Below are 18,866 nucleotides of genomic sequence, written 5' to 3'. Positions count from 1 at the left end.
GCTGTAAGGCAGCAACTCTACCGCTGCGCCAGCGTGCCGCCCAACATTGAACGATGATCGATGGTTGGGTGGATTCGAGGGACCATAGGATCGCCAAACTAAACTAAACTACACTAAAACTCAGTTGGAACAGTAATTCTCCCTTCCTGCTAAGATTCTGAGCGACTTTAGGCGATGGAAGGAAATGCCCAACAGCCAGAAAGAAAACAAAGAACTACGTTGGTGTACATGTTCCACCATCTCAGGCCTTTTCATGTATCAGTGTGTTGTAATGTAGACCCATGTAGATGGGGAAAGCACATTTAAAATCATTTAGAATCTGAAAATAGACACAAAATGCTGGAGTAACTCAGTTTGACAGGCAGCATCTCTGCAGAGAAGGGATGGGTGACGTTTCGGGTCGAGACCCTTCTTCAGATGGACTGTTGGCAGATCAATTTCCCTCCTGGGATAAAAAAAAGTTCTATCATCTCGTAGCATATCGTATCGGGTTGACTAGATGGGCCGAATGGCCTTCTTTGCTCCTATGAGTTGCTATGAATTCCTATGAGGGACGACAGATGGCGCAAGGGGCTAAGTGTTCGGCTGGCGACCGGAAGGTAGCTGGTTCGAATCCCGCTTGGAGTGCATACTGTCGTTGTGTCCTTGGGGCAAGACACTTCACCCACCTTTGCCTGTGTGTAAATGTAATGTAATTATGTGAAGCACTTTGGGGCCAATGCAAGTTGACTAAAAATATGCTATATAAATAAGATTATTATTATTATTATGACATGAACTAATGCGGGTGGACTTTAGTCTCATCAGCAAGTTCAGGTAGGCTGGGGGCTTTCTCCTCCCCTTCCCAATCTCAGGCAGCCCACTGTCTCCACCCCTCTTCCTTTCTTCTTCCAGCCCACCCCCACCCCTTCCTTTCTTCCAGCCCCCCCCCCCCCCCACCCCCCACCACCCCCCCAGCCTCACATGAGTCTGAAGAAGTGGTCTCGACCCGAAACGTCACCTATTTCCTTCGCTCCATAGATGCTGCCTCACCCGCTGAGTTTCTCCAGCATTTTTGTCGACCTGCTCTCGCACTTGGATCAGTTGCTGTCCAATCACGTTATTTGACAGGGACAAACTGGCCCTTGTGTCGGTGTTTCTGCCAGTGAAATCGGAAGAGAGAAGAGGGGGGAAAAAAAATGGAAGTTTTAAATTAAAAGCTTCAGTAAACCGAATCAAATAGACAGTAATTGTAGGTTATTCGCCCGTGTAATAAATGTACCATTCCATTCAAAATCTGAGTTCCATCCTCCAATGACTCCCTTTGGCTTTTACTGCCTGTAGAATCGTGGTGCAGAATATTCATGTATCCTCTGACTCGGCTTTGGCCTGTCACATTAACTTCAAATTATCAATATTGTAGATGCACGTACCATTGCAATTACATTTGTTTTACCTTAAAGCAAGTCTGCAGATGGAGTCATATAGTCTGTGTAAGTTCTGATATTATCTGGTACACATCTGCAATAGGTGGCCTTATTTGCAAATGGACTCTTCCGTGCAGTGGCACAGCTGGTCGAGCCGCTGCCTCACAACGCCAGACACCCGGGCGTGATCCTGACCTCGGGTGCTGTCTGTGTGGAGTTTGCACGTTCTCATAGAAACATAGAAAATAGGTGCAGGAGGAGGCCATTCAGCCCTTCGAGCCAGCACCGCCATTCATTGTGATCATGGCTGATCGTCCCCTATCAATAACCCGTGCCTGCCTTCTCCCCATATCCCTTGACTCCACTAAGCCCCTAGAGCTCTATCTAACTCTCTCTTAAATCCATCCAGTGACTTGGCCTCCACTGCCCTCTGTGGCAGGGAATTCCATAAATTCACAACTCTCTGGGTGAAAAAGTTTTTTCTCACCTCAGTCTTAAATGACCTCCCCTCTTAATTCTAAGACTGTGGCTCCTGGTTATGGACTCGCCCAACATTGGGAACATTTTACCTGCATCTAGCTTGTCCAGTCCTTTTATAATTTTATATGTTTCTATAAGATCCCCCCCCTCATCCTTCTAAACTCCAGTGAATACAGTGGTCTCCTTGCGACCACCTGGGTTTCCTCCGGGTGCTCCGGTTTCCTTCCCACTTCCCGAAGACGTGCGGGCTTGTAGTTTAATCGGGCTCCGTACAAATTGTCCCTCGTGTCAATGGATGAGAAAGTGGCAAAACATGGAGCCAGTGTGAATGGGCGATTGATGTTCGGAGTGGACTCAGTGGACCGAAGGGCCTGTTGCCGTGCTCATTGCCAAGCAAAACTAAGCTGAACTAAACTAAGTGCCTACATCTGTCTCTGATGGGAATTGTAACAACTGTGGGAAACCAACATGGTGTAAAACATTTTGGCCAAGAAATTATTCCAACTCACCTACTCCTCAATTCACCTACTCTGGGCAAGAGACACTGTGCATCTAACTCAGGCATTTTCTCATGGAGCTTTTTCAATAGAGTTCTAGAGCTATACAGCAGGGAAAAGTGTTATTTGTTTCAGGAGAGGAATTTGGTATTAAGAGGAGAGGAATGGGCCATTTGGCCCATCAAGTCTATGTCATAGAAACATAGAAACATAGAAAATCGGTGCCATTTGGCCCATCAAGGCCCATCAAGTCTATGTCATAGAAACATAGAAACATAGAAAATAGATGCAGGAGTAGGCCATTCGGCCCTTCGAGCCTGCACCACCATTCAATATGATCATGGCTGATCATCCAACTCAGTATCCTGTACCTGCCTTCTCTCCATACCCCCGATCCCTTTAGCCACAAGGGCCACATCTAACTCCCTCTTAAATATAGCCAATGAACTGGCCTCAATTACATTCTGTGGCAGAGAATTCCAGAGATTCACCACTCTCTGTGTAAAAAATGTTTTTTCTCATTTCAGTCCTAAAAGATTTCCCCTTTATCCTTAAACTGTGACTCCTTGTTCTGGACTTCCCCAACATCGGGAACAATCTTCCTGCATCTAGCCAGTCCAACTGCTTAAGAATTTTGAAAGTTTCTATAAGATCCCCCCTCAATCTTCTAAATTTTAGCGAGTACAAGCCGAGTCTATCCAGTCTTTCTTCGTATGAAAGTCCTGCCATCCCAGGAATCTGTCTGGTGAACCTTCTATGGCAAGAGTGTCCTTCCTCAGATTAGGAGACCAAAACTGCACGGAACAATACTCCTAGGTGTGGTCTCACCAAGGACCCTGTACAAAATAAACCTGCAGTAGAACCTCCCTGGGAGCTGTTACCATAGAGTTCCTGCACATTTTCCTGTCAGCAGAATTAAGCCCTTCGGCCCATCAGGTCCAGGCCACCATTCAATCACGGCTGATCTATCTCTCCCTCTCAACCCCATTCTCCTGCCCTCTCCCCATAACCCCCGACACCCGTACCAATCAAGAACCTTTCTATCTCTGCCTTAGAAATGTCTAGGCGGGGAGTTAAGGTGCTGAGCAACACTTTAGCAAAACACTTAGCACTCTGAGGAAAACACTAGCACAATGTCATTCATTGTGGATGATCTATCTGATCTATCTCTCCCTCCTAGCCCCATCCTCCTGCCTTCTCCCCATAACCCCCGGCACCTGTACTAATCAAGAATCTATCTGCCTGATGGTACACAAAAATGCTGGAGAAACTCAGCGGGTGCAGCAGCATCTATGGAGCGAAGGAAATAGGCGACGTTTCGGGCCGAAACCCTTCTTCAGACTCAGTCTATCTGCCTGATTCTGGATATATTTTACTGTTTTCAACCGAGGGCTTGCCAACACTTTCCCCGCCAACCTGAATAATCTGCTGGTGCTCATTTGGAACAATTTCCCACGTATTAAATTGAATCTAAAATGGAATTATCTCCAACCGTTAAACTGGTGAAAGCAGCTAATATAATGGCACATTATTAGTCTAATTAATGATAATTAAGGCAATGAATGTTTGAGCAGCAACTATTGAATATAGTGAGTTTCCAGGAACAGGAGTGGGGATTTCTATTAAAGGAAAGCAAAGGTCGCTCTTGAGAAGGCCGAGGGCCTATCATTTCTGGGACCTGGTAATGAAAACTTGCAATTGGTTTGGCTATAAGGAGAGCAGGTTGGACTTTCATATGAAGAAAGACTGCATGAACTTCCTTTTTTCTCAGGGAGCTGTTACCATAGAGTTCTTGAGCTGCACATTTCCTGTCAGCAGAATTAAGCCCTTCGGCCCATCAGGTCCAGGCCACCATTCAATCACGGCTGATCTATCTCTCCCTCTTGGTCAACCCCATTCTCCTGCCTTCTCCCCACAACCCCCGACACCCGTACCAATCAAGAACCTTTCTATCTCTGCCTTAGAAATTTCTAGGCGGGGAGTTAAGGTGCTGAGCAACACTTTAGCAACACTTAGCAACTCTGAGGAAACACTTTTTTCACACAGAGAGTGGGGAGTCTGTGGAATTCTCTGCCTCAGAGGGCGGTGGAGGCCGGTTCTCTGGATACTTTCAAGAGAGAGCTAGATAGGGCTCTTAAAGATAGCGGAGTCAGGGGATACGGGGAGAAGGCAGGAGTACTGATTGGGGATGATCAGCCATGATCACATTGAATGGTGGTGCTGGCTCGAAGGGCCGAATGGCCTACTCCTGCACCTATTGTCTATTGTCTATAAGGAGAGCAGGTTGGTTTAGGCGGACTGAGCATAAGGAGGGTAATCTTCAACTCTTTGAAGACGTTACATAAACCTGGAGACCAAGAGAGCAAATAAACCAGGGAGTTAAACAGCCACCTTTATTTTGGTCAGAGGCTTCAAAGGTCATTTATTTTGGCCAGCGATGATCTTAGAAGGAACTGAAAGCTTGAGCAGAATCTACAGAAGTTTATGGCCACGAATGTCAAGACAACATGATGTTACATTTCCTGTCAGCAATGTTTGTTGTCACAGACGACTGGTGGATTCTGTATTCCAGTCCTTTAATTACAAACAGAATAACTTCCGGCATTTATCCTGGAAGATGAAAGGCTTTAAAAGCAGCTGAGGGCCGAATGATTATACCAAGAAAAAACAATCAAACAACTCGACAAAGAACTTCAAGGGGTGTGATATTTAAAAATTCTCTGCCGGAGCAAAAAGGATTGCAAATGATACCTTTGCTCAATCTAATATTTACTACCAGACTTAAAGGGAATTTTAAAATAAACTTCTATGGTGGGATGTGAATTCACACTCTCTGAATTCTCAGTCGAGTCATGTCAACTTTATTTGTCACATACACATACAAGATGTGCAGTCAAATGAAAGTGGCAATGCCTGCGGATTGTGCAAAAACTAAAGAACAGAATAGAACAGAATCAGTATTTACATATTAGAAAACCCCCCACCAATTTTAAAAAGACACAACACAACAGTAAATTGATACAGTAAATAAGTCCCTGGTGAAATAAGAGTTTACAGTTCTGATGGCATGTGGGAAGAAACTCCGTCTCATCCTCTCTGTTTTCATAGCATGACAGCGGAGGTGTTTACCTGACCGTAGCAGCTGGAACAGACTATTGCTGGGGGGGGTAGGGGTCCCCCATAATGTTGCTGGCTCTGGATCTGCACATCCTGGTGCATAGGTCCTGCAGGGGGGCGAGTGTAGTTCCCATAGTGCGTTTGGCCGAACGCACTACTCTCTGCAGAGCCTGCCTGTCCTGGGCAGAGCAATTCCCAAACCAGATTGTGATGTTGCCGGCCAAGATGCTTTCTACAGCCGCTGAGTAGAAGCACTGAAGGATCCTCAGAGAGACTCTGAATTTCCTCAGCTGCCTGAGGTGGTAAAGGCGTTGCCTTGCCTTAGCGCGTGTTGTCCATGTCAGATCCTCTGTGATGTGGACTCCCAGGTATTTAAAGCAGCTCACCCTATCCACAGTGGCCCAAGGGTCTCGACCCAAAACGTCGCCCATTCCTTCTCTCCAGAGATGCTGCCTGTCCCGTTGAGTTAAAGCCCTGTCCCACTGTACGAGTTCATTCCAAGAGCTCTCCCGATTTAAAAAAAAATCAAACTCGTGGTAAGCACGGAGAATGAACGTAGCGGGTACTTCGGAGCTCGGGGACGTCTCTTAGCGCTAACGGCAGGTAAGCACGGGAAGATTCGTGAAGATTTTTCAACATGATGAAAAATGTCCACGAGAGCCCCGAGTACCGACGAGTGGCCATTACCGTAAAAATCAGGGCAAACTCGGGATAACTCTTGGAATTAACTCGCACCGTGGGACAAGGCTATTACTCCAGCATTTTGTGTCTACCTTCGATTTAAACCAGGAGCTGCAGTTCTTTCCTACACGGATTCCAGGATGTGTTGTGTGAGATGACTCTGTAGTTTATTTGCCTCTACTTTATAGGCATTGAATTTTCCTCGTTACATTGTCAAGAGATCAATAGCCTAGTCTGCTAAGTGCAGTCATTTATCGGATTTGTTACCATATCTACTAATCCTAAGGAGCATGCTTGCTTCCTGAGGCAGCCGGGTGCAATGGGCCATGCAAGAAATTATGAAGCGAGCTTCAAAGGTAGTTGAAATCAAAAAGTGTTTCGTCAACCGGAGTTTTTAGCAGCTTGAGTGATGTGTACAGTAAAATGCCCCTGTCCCACTTAGGAAACCTGAACGGAAACCTCTGGAGACTTTGCGCCCCACCCAAGGTTTCCGTGCGGTTCCCGGAGGTTTTTGGCAGTCTCCCTACCTGCTTCTACTACCTGCAACCTCCGGCAACCACCTGCAACCTCCGGGAACCGCACAGAAACCTTGGGTGGGGTGCAAAGTCTCCAGAGGTTTCTGTTCAGGTTTCCTAAGTGGGACAGGGGCATTTATAAGGTTACACAAGGACTCGGAGTCATGTCCCTGGCCTTCTATAGACAATAGACAATAGGTGCAGGAGTAGGCCATTTGGCCCTTTGAGCCAGCACCGCCATTCAATGTGATCATGGCTGATCAAACCAGCTCAGTGCCCCGTTCCTGCCTTCTCCCCGTATCCCCTATCTTCAAGAGCCCTATCTAGCTCTCTCTCGAAAGTATCCAGAGAACCAGCCTCCACCGCCCTCTGAGGCAGAGAATTCCCCAGACTCACAACTCTCTGTGAGAAAAAGTGTTTCCTCGTCTCCGTTCGAAATGGCTTACTCCGTATTCTTCTGCGGTTATATATTACAAATTTGGATTTGTAAATCGGGGGTAGGATTGCGAAGTTCACCAATAACATTAAATAAATTGCCAGTGTGTTTTATAATGAGGAGGAATGCCGCGGAGCGCAGAAGATGTCAATGAACTGCTGAGGTGAGCATAAAAAATTAGTCACTTAAGAGTAAACTGCATGGATGGGTATCGAACGTGGGCCTAGACTAAAGGAATCTGAGGGGTAACTTTTTCATGTAAAGACAATAGGGCGCAGGGGTAGTCCATTCGGCCCTTCGAGCCACCACCGCCATTGCATATGATCATGGCTGATCATCCACAATCAGTACCCCATTCCTGCCTTCTCCCCATATCCCTTGATTCTGTTAGCCCTAAGAGCTATATGTAACCATCTCTTGAAAACATCCAGTGACTTGGCCTCCACTGCCTTCTGTGGCAGATTGGATTAAACCTGTCTGCCTCAGTCTCTACCTCGATGCGTGTTCATCTCGCTCATTCTCATCCATTGCAAAGAATAAGATTTGTTTGTGTTTTGAGATACAGTGCGGAAACGGGCCCTTCGGCCCACCGAGTCCGCGCCGACCAGCGATCCCCGCACGTTAACACCCTACACTCACTATGGACAATTTTACATTTATACCAAGCCGATTAGCCAATTTACCTACAAACCTGTAATGTCTTTGGAGTGTGGGAGGAAGCCGAATAGCTCGGAGAAAACCCACGCAAGACACAGGGAAAAAGTACCAACTCCGAACCGACAGCACCCGTAGCCAGGATCGAACCCGGGTCTCTGGCGCTGTGAGGCAGCATCTCTACCGCTACGCCACCCTGCTGGCCTCCTGCTGGTGGGTGCAAGGAACTAGCTACCCCTGTCTCATCTCTACTCCTCTCTTCAGACTGGCTACATTCTCTCTCCATTCTCAGCCCTGATAGAAACATAGAAAATAGGTGCAGGAGTAGGCCATTCGGCCCTTCGAGCCTGCACCGCCATTCAATATGATCATGGCTGATCATCCAACTCAGTATCCTGTATCTGCCTTCTCTCCATACCCCCTGATCCCTTTAACCACAAGGGCCACATCTAACTCCCTCTTGATGCAGTGTCTCGACCCAAAACATCAGTAATTCCTTACCCCAGCCCCCCACAGATGCTACTCAACGCGCTGAGTTCCTTCAGCAATTTGATTTTTTTGCACCTTGTGGTAGATCTTGAATTCACAACCTTCTGTTTCAGAGATGTTTTTTTAGATTCTCAATCTTTCACCACAATATTGGGGTGGGAGATGGCAACCTCCACGTGGTCCACCCTGTTTCGACTAATGCAGTCAACTCGACGTGCACAGTCAAACAGAACAAGTTGCCCTACAACTCTAGGCTGTGCGCTCGCCATACACAAGGAGAAGAAGAAGAACACAAGATTGATGATATGGATAGGACAGGTTTGGAGGGAAACGGACCAAACACAAGCAGGTGGGACCAGCGTAGCTGGGACATTGTTGGCCGGTGTGGGCAAGTTGGGCCAAAGGGCTCGTTTCCACACTGTATCGCTCTATGACTCTAATTCACCATGCCTGCCTTTCCACCTTGGGAAAATTAGAAGTCCGACATATTTTCCTCTTTGGAAGCTAATCACTGTTTTCTTTTTTAAATAGCGTAAACATCAAGAGCTTAAAATGGTGCCTCGCTTTCCCTTTTCCACTGAATGATTCTGTGAGGCGCTTTCCCTAATGCTAAATCTGACTGGGGTCGCACAACCCTGCCAAAATGCTCATTTCGCGGTTCTCAAATGACTGAGCAGCCACTTAACTGCTGCAAATAATGGCAAAGGCTACTGAGGCAGCTGTGGATTGTGCAGAAACTGCGGCAATTATAGCCGGGAAACAGCTTTGCCAAGCATAGATCATCGATACGGTCAATTTTTTGTTTTTAAAAGGCTGCTTTATTGGTCTAGAAGCCCAGGAACTAAAATAAGGCATGACGCGGGCACCTTAGAGAGGCGGCTTTGAGATCAGGATTTTTCTGCATATTCCCAGCCTCATGCCCCGTGTCTGTGTCAAAGGTGATCCATTCCTGTATCCTTCGTACCAGCCACAAAATTCCTCTCAGTTTAAGGTTAAGGGGGAAATCTTTTAGGACTGAGATGAGAAAAAAAAATTTCACACAGAGAGTGGTGAATCTGTGGTAGTTGAGGCCACAGTTCATTGGCTATATTTAAGAGGGAGTTAGATGTGGCCCTTGTGGCTGAAGGGATCAGGGGGTATGGAGAGAAGGCGGGTACGGGATACTGAGTTGGATGATCAGCCATGATCATATTGAATGGCGGTGCAGGCTCGAAGGGCCGAATGGCCTACTCCTGCACCTATTTTCTATGTTTCTATGTTTCTCCCAGCTCATCAGAACTGATTCAAGTCACATCCTCTCCATTAGAAAATGCCACTGAGCCACTGAATCTATATCTATCTGTGTGTCGGCCTCAGTTCTATTTCTCATTTATGAGGCGCAGACCACATAAATATTAAAATGCACACAGCACAAAGTTAACTTGCACAGGCCACAAAGTTTAATTGGGAGGTAGGGTGTTGAAAAATGCCTTAAGGCCCACCGAGTCCGCCCTGTCCCATAATAATGAGGGGCTCGGTCTGAAGAGGGGCTCCGACCCGAAGCATTGCCTATACCTTGCGTCCAGAGACGCTGCCTGACCCGTTGAGTTACTCCAGCTTTTTGTGTCTATCTTCAGAAGATTTAAGGGCTTTGACTGTCCCACTTGCCGATTTTTTTCGGCGAAACGTCCCGAAACTTTGCCTATTTCCTTCGCTCCATAGACGCTGCTGCACCCGCTGAGCTTCTCCAGCATTTTTGTGTACCTTTGATTTTCCAGCATCTGCAGTTTTTCCTTAAACAAGTAACTGCAGATGCTGGTTTAAACCGAAGATAGACGCAAAAAGCTGGAGTAACTCAGCTTGGTCAGGCAGCATCTCTGGAGAAAAGGAATGGGTGACGTTTCGGGAGTAGACCGAAGAAGGGTCTCGACCCTGAAACGTCACCCATTCCTTCTCTTGAGAGACACTGCCTGTCCCGCTGAGTTATGCCCCTGTCCCACTTAGGAAACCTGAACGGACACCTCTGGAGACTTTACGCCCCACCCAAGGTTTCCGTGAGGTTCCCGGAGGTTTTTGTCAGTCTGCCTACCTGCTTCCACTGCCTGCAACCTCCGGCAACCACCTGCAACCTCCGGGAACCGCACGGAAACCTTGGATGGGGCGCAAAGTCTCCAGAGGTTTCCGTTCAGGTTTCCTAAGTGGGACAAGGGGCATTACTCCAGCTTTTTGTGTGCGTCTTCAGAAGATTTAGAGTCGTGTTCCCTCGGGAATTGGTTCCGAAAGGAACTCCTGTTTACAAGTTGCATTATTGATTTAGCTCACGAATCCACCGCGCTCTTCAACAAAAGTCCTGGAGGCATCAGGATAGTGAGGGGTGGAGCCGATGCAATGTAACAATATATGAAGGTGCGCAGGACTAAATCTGCAGAATGAGTACGTAATTGGCAAACAGATTTCGGCGAGGCTGAATGAGAGGGTGGCGCTGCACGTTTTGCAACGGGGAACCCAAATAGTGTTCGGATAATAAGAATTTGAATGGAGCAGTGAGGGACCGAGGGAAGCAGACAAACAAATCATTAAATGTAATGACATGTTAACAAAGGCAATAAAGAAATACAAACCCACTGGGGTTCATTTCTGGAATGATGGAATTGAAAAGCCGAGAATTTATGACTCGCTTTTTTAGAGTCTCGGTTAGAAAACACTTGGAATGCTGCGCACAGTTCTGGATCCCATTTGATATAACAGAAATATGATAGCTTTTGCAGAAGGTGTGAAAATGATTTATTCGAATAATACCAGAACCAAGAACAATGAAAGGATGCCTTAGAGTCATAGAGTGCTGGAGCCATTTTGTTGACTAGAGTTGATCTCTTTTGTGCCCCCGTCCCACTTAGGAAACCTGAACGGAAACCCCTGGAGTTTTTGCATCCCACCCAAGGTTTCCGTGTGGTTCCCGGAGGTTTTTGTCAGTCTTTTTGTCGGTTTTGAAAGGTGGTTGCCGGAGGTTGCAGGTGGTTGTCGGGGGTTGCAGGTAGTGGAAGGTAAGACCTGCAACCTCCGGCAACTCCCTTCAACTAGCATTGCGACTGGCTTCGACTAAAAAATTACCGATTTTTAAAACGGCAACCTATTTTTAGTCGCGGCCAATTTTGAATTTTTAAAAATAATCGCCGGAACATAGAAGAAGCGGAAACCACTTTCGACCATTAGGGAGACTGACAAAAACCTCTGGCCTTTATAGCAAGAGGAGTCGAATATAGGAGCAAAGAGGTCCTGTCATATGATGAGAGAATGGAGCAGCTGGGCTTGTACACTCTAGCGTTTAGAAGGATGAGAGGAAATCTCATTGAAACATATAAGATTGTTAAGGGTTTGGACACGCTAGAGGCAGGAAACATGTTCCCGATGTTGAGGGAGTCCAGAACCAGGGGCCACACAGTTTAAGAATAAGGGGCAAGCCATTTAGAATGGAGACGAGGAAACACTTTTTCTCACAGAGAGTGGTGAGTCTGTGGAATTCTCTGCCTCAGAGGGCGGTGGAGGTAGGTTCTCTGGATGCTTTCAAGAGAGAGCTAGATAGGGCTCTTAAAAATAGCGTAGTCAGGGGATATGGGGAGAAGGCAGGAACAGGGTACTGATTGGGGATGATCGGCCATGATCACATTGAATGGCGGTGCTGGCTCGAAGGGCCCAATGGCCTACTCCTGCACCTATAGTCTATTGTCTATTGTAAAAGCTTTTCACTGTACCTCGGTACACGTGTCAATAAACTAAAACTGAATTGAAGACAAGAGGGGAGAGACTTTTCAGAGATTTGAGCAACCTTTTCACTCAGAGAGTATCAGTATCTGGAACCAGCTACCAGAGGAAGCTATAGATGTTGACACAATAACATTTTTCAAAATACATTTGGACAGCTGTAACTGGTAGCTTTCATAGTCCAATAAACCGATGAATGAAAGGATAATGTGATAGATTAAGATTTTAAAACAAACAGGTAGATCCTTGTGTAGAGATAGAACCAGCAGGATGAATGTCTTGTGTCTGTGTGAGGCCTACCTGAAGGACTAAATGAGACATTTGTGTCACAGCAGATGGGCAGCACGGTGGCGCAGCAGTCGAGCTGCTGCCTTTTATAACGCCAGAGACCTGGGTTCGATCCGTGCTGTCTGTACGGAGTTTGTACGTTCTCCCCATGACCTGCGTGGGTTTTCTCCGAGATCTTCGGTGTCCTCCCATGCTCCAAAGACACACGGGTTTGTAGGTTGACACAAAATGCTGGAGTAACTCAGCGGGACAGGCGGCATCGCGGGCGAGAAGGAATGGGTGACGTCTCGTGTCGAGACCCTTCTTCACACTTCTTCCTTCCTTTGCAGGTTTGTTGGTATAAATGTAAAATTGCCCCTAGTGTGTAGGATAGTATAAGTGTGCGGTCGATGCGGACTTGGTGGGCCGAAGGGCCTGTTTCTGCGCTGTATCTCTAAACTAAACTAAACTGAGATCCTGTTTGCTTGCGTTGGGAGTCTCTTTCTTTTTATACTATCTGTACTCAAGGCTTTCCATCAATGGCCAAACAGTTTCTCTCATTTTTCCTTTCGTTTCTTTGCCATTCCCATTGACAACTCCCCATCAATGTCTTTTTCATATATCTTTAGACGTACTTTAGAAACCACGCTGACCAGGATTCACCCCGTACATGAGCGCTACCCCACACACCAGTGACAATTTATAATTTACATCAGCCAATTAACCTACAATCCTGCACGTCTTTGGAGTGTTCATTGGCTTGGTAAATGTAAAAATTGTCCCGGGAGTGGGTGTAGGATAGTGTTAGTGAGAGGGGATCGCTGGTCAGCACCGACCTGGTGGGCCGAATGGCCTGTTTCCTCACTGTATCCTTAAACTGGGTCGGCAATTCTTCCCTTCCCCCCCCCCTCCCCTCCCCACCACACACAGTTGGTTCTTATAGCAGATGTAGTGTGGTTTAGTTTAGAGATGCAGCATAGAAACACACCCTTTGGCCAACTGGGTCAGCGCCGACCAGCAGCAATCCCCGTACACTAGCATTATCCTGGCCCCGTAGCAGAAGTGTCCGTGTGGCGGGGCTGGAAACTGGAAGTATCCCGAGCTAATTCTGCCACCACCATCATCTATTGCGACAAGTGACGGCTCCCACTGATTGTCGCCGGAAGCTCGCATCCTTTTCAGGACGGACGATGTCAGCGAGGTCAACATTTGTAACGAGATGGACTCGAAAAGAAGGAGAAGTACTATCCTTCACACACTCGGGGCAATTTAGATTTCGAATTTTTACCAAAGCCGATTAACCTACAAACCTGTACAACTTTGGAATGTTGGGTGGGAAGAAACCGGAGCACCCGGAGGAGAACCACGCAGGTCCCGGGGAGAACCTTGTACCTTGCACCAGGGACTATACTGGAAGTTGGGACAATTTTATACTGGACAATTTTTCACATTTATTAAGCCAATGAACCTACAAACCCGTACGTCTCTGGAGTGTGGGAGGAAACCGAAGATCTCGGAGAAAACCCACGCAGGTCACGGGGAGAACGTACAAACTCCAAACGTACGTAGATAAAAATGCTGGAGAAACTCAGCGAGTGATGGAGCGAAGGAATAGGTGCCGATCATCTATGGAGCGAAGGAATATTCCTTCTAGGTTTGTTACAAATCTTATCTTCAGCGGCGCTGCAGTTCTGCCACTGGCCGTGTGCGTGCCTTTGGCACCTTTGAGGGGGGGGGATTTAAATGCCGTTTTCTCCTGCTTGTCGGAGTCGATCTTTCTCAGGCTGTTCAGCTGCTGCAGAAAATCGCTTCGACATCTGTTCTCTGAAGTTTTTTTTAAATATCGCTGGATAATTTAATCGTTGGGGTAAAATAAAAATCTACTTCTAACGCCGTCAACGGGACGGATCTCCTGTACAGGACAAAACATAAGGTAAGCCGTTTATTTTACATATAAACTTGCTTCTTATGATTACTTTAATCCAAATTTCATCGGCGAAAAGGTGATTTAGGCCCCATACGAACCGGCAGTGTTTTTCCTGCCGATATGGGGTTCAAATTCACTACAACCGCAACGTTCCAAACGATCGCGTTCCACAAAATCCCACTCGCAAGATGATTTAAATGGCCATTAATTTACGGGAATTGAACACTAAATTCCTTCCATTTGGCCTATAAATTTATGATTATGAGATTTAAAAATCATGTTATATTGTGAATTCTTGTGTGAATGTTATTTGGACACAGGCTATTTAAAAATGTTAACCTTTTCTTAACAAATGGATAAATGTTTAGATCTAGTAATTGAATTTTGTAATTAGCTACAATTAGGCAACTAACTAATTATATGCTTTAACTTCAGGTCATCCAAGTAAGATTGCTTCATATTTGTTTCAGAATGCTTCAATCTATAATAACTGAAAATTTCATTTAGTTCTTTTAATTTTTAAGAAAGTTATGGGCTTTTGACTGTCCTCGATCGCAGCTTTGGAGTTAAGTTAATGGAAAAGCAATAGGGAACAAGATGCTATTTTCAGAGTACGAAAATGGCCATAACTTTTTTTAATACTGAAGATATGAAAGTGAATTAGGTGTCAAATTAAACTTCTTTTTATGCTTTATCTAATGGGATAAATTGCAGACTTGATATTTTAAATCTCAAAATTTTTGTAACATTGCTACATTTATGGAGCGAAGGAATATTCGCTGCGTCACCCGCTGAGTTTCCCCAGCATTTTTTTTTAATCTACCTTCGACTTTTCCAGCATCTGCAGTTCCCTCTTAAACAACTCCAGATATACAGACAGCAGCCGTGGTCAGGATCGAACCCGGGTCTCTGGCGCTGTGAGGATCGAACCCGGGTCTCTGGCGCTGTGAGGCAGCAACTCCACCAGTGAGCGCCACTCCTGCTGCGCCTCTCCTGCTGCCATCAACGGTACCAGCATCCAGCACCCTGCAGCCCCCCCCCCCCCCCCCCCCCCCCCACCTGAATGGAAGGTTCAACACAATAAAGCGACGACAAGTTTTGCTTTACACTTTTTTTTTTCGGTTTTGGTTTATTCAGAAAATACTGCAATCAAAAGAAATGCTTCCCGCGAATCCGTCCACGTTTCTGTAGTAACGTTGCGCAGTAACGGCCGGAGGTGGTACATGGAGGGGGGAAAAAAACAGGCTGGGATAAATGGTGTTGCGATACAAAACACTGGGGTCGCCTTAAAACTAACACAAAACAAACCAAAAAAAAAAAAAAAAAAACCCCTTCGCGGTGCTCCCCACCACTAGTCATTCTGGGCAGACGAAAGCTCAAAGCAAAGTGTCTGACATTGCTGCCTGAACCTAGAAAAATATGCACATACGACCTGTATAAAATCGTTGTAAACCTGCTCCAGATTTCCATTCAGAATTTCCAAGTGCCTCGCTCGAAAAAAAGACAGATTTACTACCAACAGGATCACAAAGGTTTTTTTTTTACATAAGAAATTGGATACATTTCCGGACAGTGAGAGGTGATCCCTGTTTGTTTAATACCTTTCCCGGATTCCTATATATGTCTCCTATTAACAGAGTTCAGAACACACACATTGACATCAGTTGGACAGAGAAGGGAGGGGGGTGGGGGGGTGATTTCTACCAAGAGGGGGTTTTAATGCCAAAAACCAAAAAACTGCCACCCTCTCACATCTAAAAAAAGGACTCATCGAAATCCGGATTTGTTTCCTCTTCAGCTGATATTTGTTGCTTTGAATGTTTCTTGGCACAAAACGCTGGAGTAACTCAGCTGGACAGGCAGCATCTCTGGAGAGAAGGAATGGGCCTAGACCCCTTCTTCTGACCCGTTTCAGACTTGTTGGCTTTGACCCGTTCTTTGCCTGTTCCAACCGGACACTGAAAGAAAGGGCAGACTTACGTGTCTCTCTTGTTTTGGGTCGTGGCTCTCCAAATTTTTTTTTTTCATTTGCTCCTCTCGACCCCTCCCAGTCTCAGTTGTTGTCACAGCAGCTGGTCAGTTGAAGGGGTCCCAGCGGCGTGGAGGGTAGGTCCACCGCTATCGTCTCGCCCTGCCCGCTGCTCTCGGCTTCCCAGCGCTTGACCAAGGGATGGTGGACGCGGCTAAGGGAGACGGACACGCTCCTCTGCATGGCCGCCGACACTGACGTGCGCCCCCTCGCCCCCTTCTTCTTCACCTCCATCTCCTCCTTCAGCCCCCGCAGCGCCCACAAGACGCTGGCCGTCGCGAACAGGGCGCACAGGGTTATTAAGGCAATTAGAAGCGATGGTCGGACACCGCCGGCGACAGCGGCCCGGCGGCTGTCTTCCCTGGTCGTGCATTTGACGCACGAGGTCTCGGCGCGGAGCCCACCGACCCGCGACACACGGACGCATATCACATACTCTGCCATAGCTTGTAAGCGGGTCAGGTTGTAAGCGTGGACGCCAGCGGGGACCCGAGCCGAGAGGTCCATGTCACTGCTGCTGTTGTTGTTGTCCAGCGTGCGTGACCAAGTGATATTGGATGATATAACGTTGGGGGCGACCAGCCAGGAGACCAGGACGTGGTGAGAGTCCACCTCTTGCAAGGAGAGCTGCTGCTCGGCGCTGTCTTGGTTTTCCGGGTAAAAGCCGCTCACTTCGATGGCCACGTTTTTCGAGTCGGCTCCCACAAGATTGTGGGCCACACATGTATAAAGCCCAGCTACGTCTGAGCTGGCATTGACTATCTCCAACGTGCCTTCAGGATGTACCCTGTATCTGCCCGACGCGGCGTGGCCCCCCAGTTTGTTCCCGGACGGCGTGACCCAGTATATCTCCGGGTCAGGCTCGGCGAAAGCCCGGCAGTGAAGGGAGAGGGACTCTTCCGTCTCCACGCTGAGATGTTCGGGAAAAGCCTCGGGGGAGATGAGAGGTAAGCAGCGATCCGTCATCTCCCGGAATGGGACCTCCCTCAGGTTTGTCCTCTTCAACTCCGGAGGTTCGACGCAAAGAGTGGACTGGGGCTCGATGAAGCGAATACGGTTTTCGTTAGAGTTCACCCAGCGGATGACACAGTCGCATCTGATGGGGTTGCTGTGAATGCTGATCTCCTGGAGCTTGGAGAGGGACTCCACCGTCTTCTTGTATAAGGCACTCAAGGCATTGTTGTTGAGCATAAGAGTCTCCATCTGTGGAATGAGCCGAAACGCATCGGGGTGGATGTAGGAGAACTTTGGGTTGTTGGTCACCTCCAGTCTGGTCAGTTCAGGTAAGTTGTCCAAAGCAAACTTGTCAATGGAGACCAGTTCCCCCATGTGGCTGATACCCAGCTCTTTAAGGTGGAGCATGTCTGTGAAATCGCTCTGTTGGATTCTTTCAATGGAATTCTTGTTTAAGTCCAAGAACTTGAGACCTGGAACTTTCTGCAGGGCCACCTTTGGAACCTTGGACAAGCTGTTGTCGTAAAAGGAAATGCTTTCGAGGTTCTCCAGCCCTTCGAGAGCGTAATCGGAGATTTCCCTCAGCCTCATTCCGCTCAAAACCAAGCTCCTGAGGTTGACGAGGGGCTTGAAGTTCATGGTGTTGAGCTGGTCCACGGCATTCTCTCCGATCATGAGGATCTCCAGGCTGGGCAGAGCCTCGAACCACCGGCGGTCAATGGCCCTCAGCTTGTTGGAGTTCAGGTGGAGGCGGAGGAGGTTGTCGAGGCCGAAGAACGCCCCGTCCGGAATGGCGCTGAGCTGGTTGTGGTTCAGGTAGAGCTCCTGGAGGTTGGTGAGAGCGGAGAAACATCTCTCCGACAGCTCCATCAGCTGGTTCTCCTCCAAGTGAAGGACCAGGAGATTGCTCATGTTGGTCAAGCTGACGTCCTCCATCTGCGAGAAGCTGTTTTGGGACAGGTCCAGTTCGGTCAGGTTCACCAGGTGCTGCAGCTCTCCCGCCTCCATCTTGGCGATCCTGTTGCTCTGGAGTAGCAAGGTCTGCGTGCCTTCGGGCAAACCACCGGGAACTTTGGACATTAAAAAATCATTGCAGTCCACTGTCGGCGCCTTCCTGTACACGGACCTCGGTGTGAACCAAGGTTTAACTTCACACACACACATATCAGGACATTGGACATGCCAGGGTATTGCATGAGTTAAAGTGACAGTCGCCAAGCTGATTAAAATGTACTCCGTCAGCAACATCTTTCCCCCCTACCCCGATTCTAACTCTGCCACCCAAACTTCGAGAGCGCAATTCCGCAATGCCGGGAGATTAATTCTGAAAGAGAATCTCCCAAGTGTCAAGAGGACATTTTAAGGTGCGGTGTGAGCAGTAACAACGGATCCCGAGGGCCACACCAGTTCTACGATCTCCTCGGTACTTCATGGGCATGTGGCATCCTCCACCGTTAGCTGAGGATTTCTTCCAGTGGACACGGATTCTGTTTCATTCAGCATTTGATGAAAGCAGGTTGCTTGTGCATTAGTGATGGACAATCATTAGTGATCCTGAAAATGGAAAAATAAGCTGGGTTAGCTAGGCTTAGCTTTGCAAAAAGGTGGACATTTAAAAAAAGTAATTCATGTGCTAATGTAGAAACATAGAAACATAGAAAATAGGTGCAGGA

At 47.4% G+C, this 18,866-nt stretch overlaps 1 protein-coding gene across 3 annotated transcripts in view; it reads right to left on the bottom strand.

The window, feature by feature from the left end:
- Window positions 1–15,288: 15,288 nt before the first annotated feature.
- The window catches only part of lrrn2 (leucine rich repeat neuronal 2), a 217,481-nt gene continuing 213,903 nt past the window's right edge, over window positions 15,289–18,866 (bottom strand). For all 3 annotated transcript variants that reach the window (XM_055654896.1, XM_055654895.1, XM_055654897.1), the window contains one exon: window positions 15,289–18,747. In XM_055654896.1, the coding sequence (XP_055510871.1) occupies window positions 16,264–18,441 (2,178 nt within the window). In that variant the 5' untranslated portion in view covers window positions 18,442–18,747 and the 3' untranslated portion in view covers window positions 15,289–16,263. The remainder of the gene's footprint in view (window positions 18,748–18,866) is intronic.

The sequence above is a fragment of the Leucoraja erinacea genome, chromosome 24 (assembly GCF_028641065.1).
Source record: "Leucoraja erinacea ecotype New England chromosome 24, Leri_hhj_1, whole genome shotgun sequence".
NCBI lineage: Eukaryota > Metazoa > Chordata > Chondrichthyes > Rajiformes > Rajidae > Leucoraja > Leucoraja erinaceus.
This window is presented reverse-complemented; position numbering and strand designations above follow the sequence as displayed.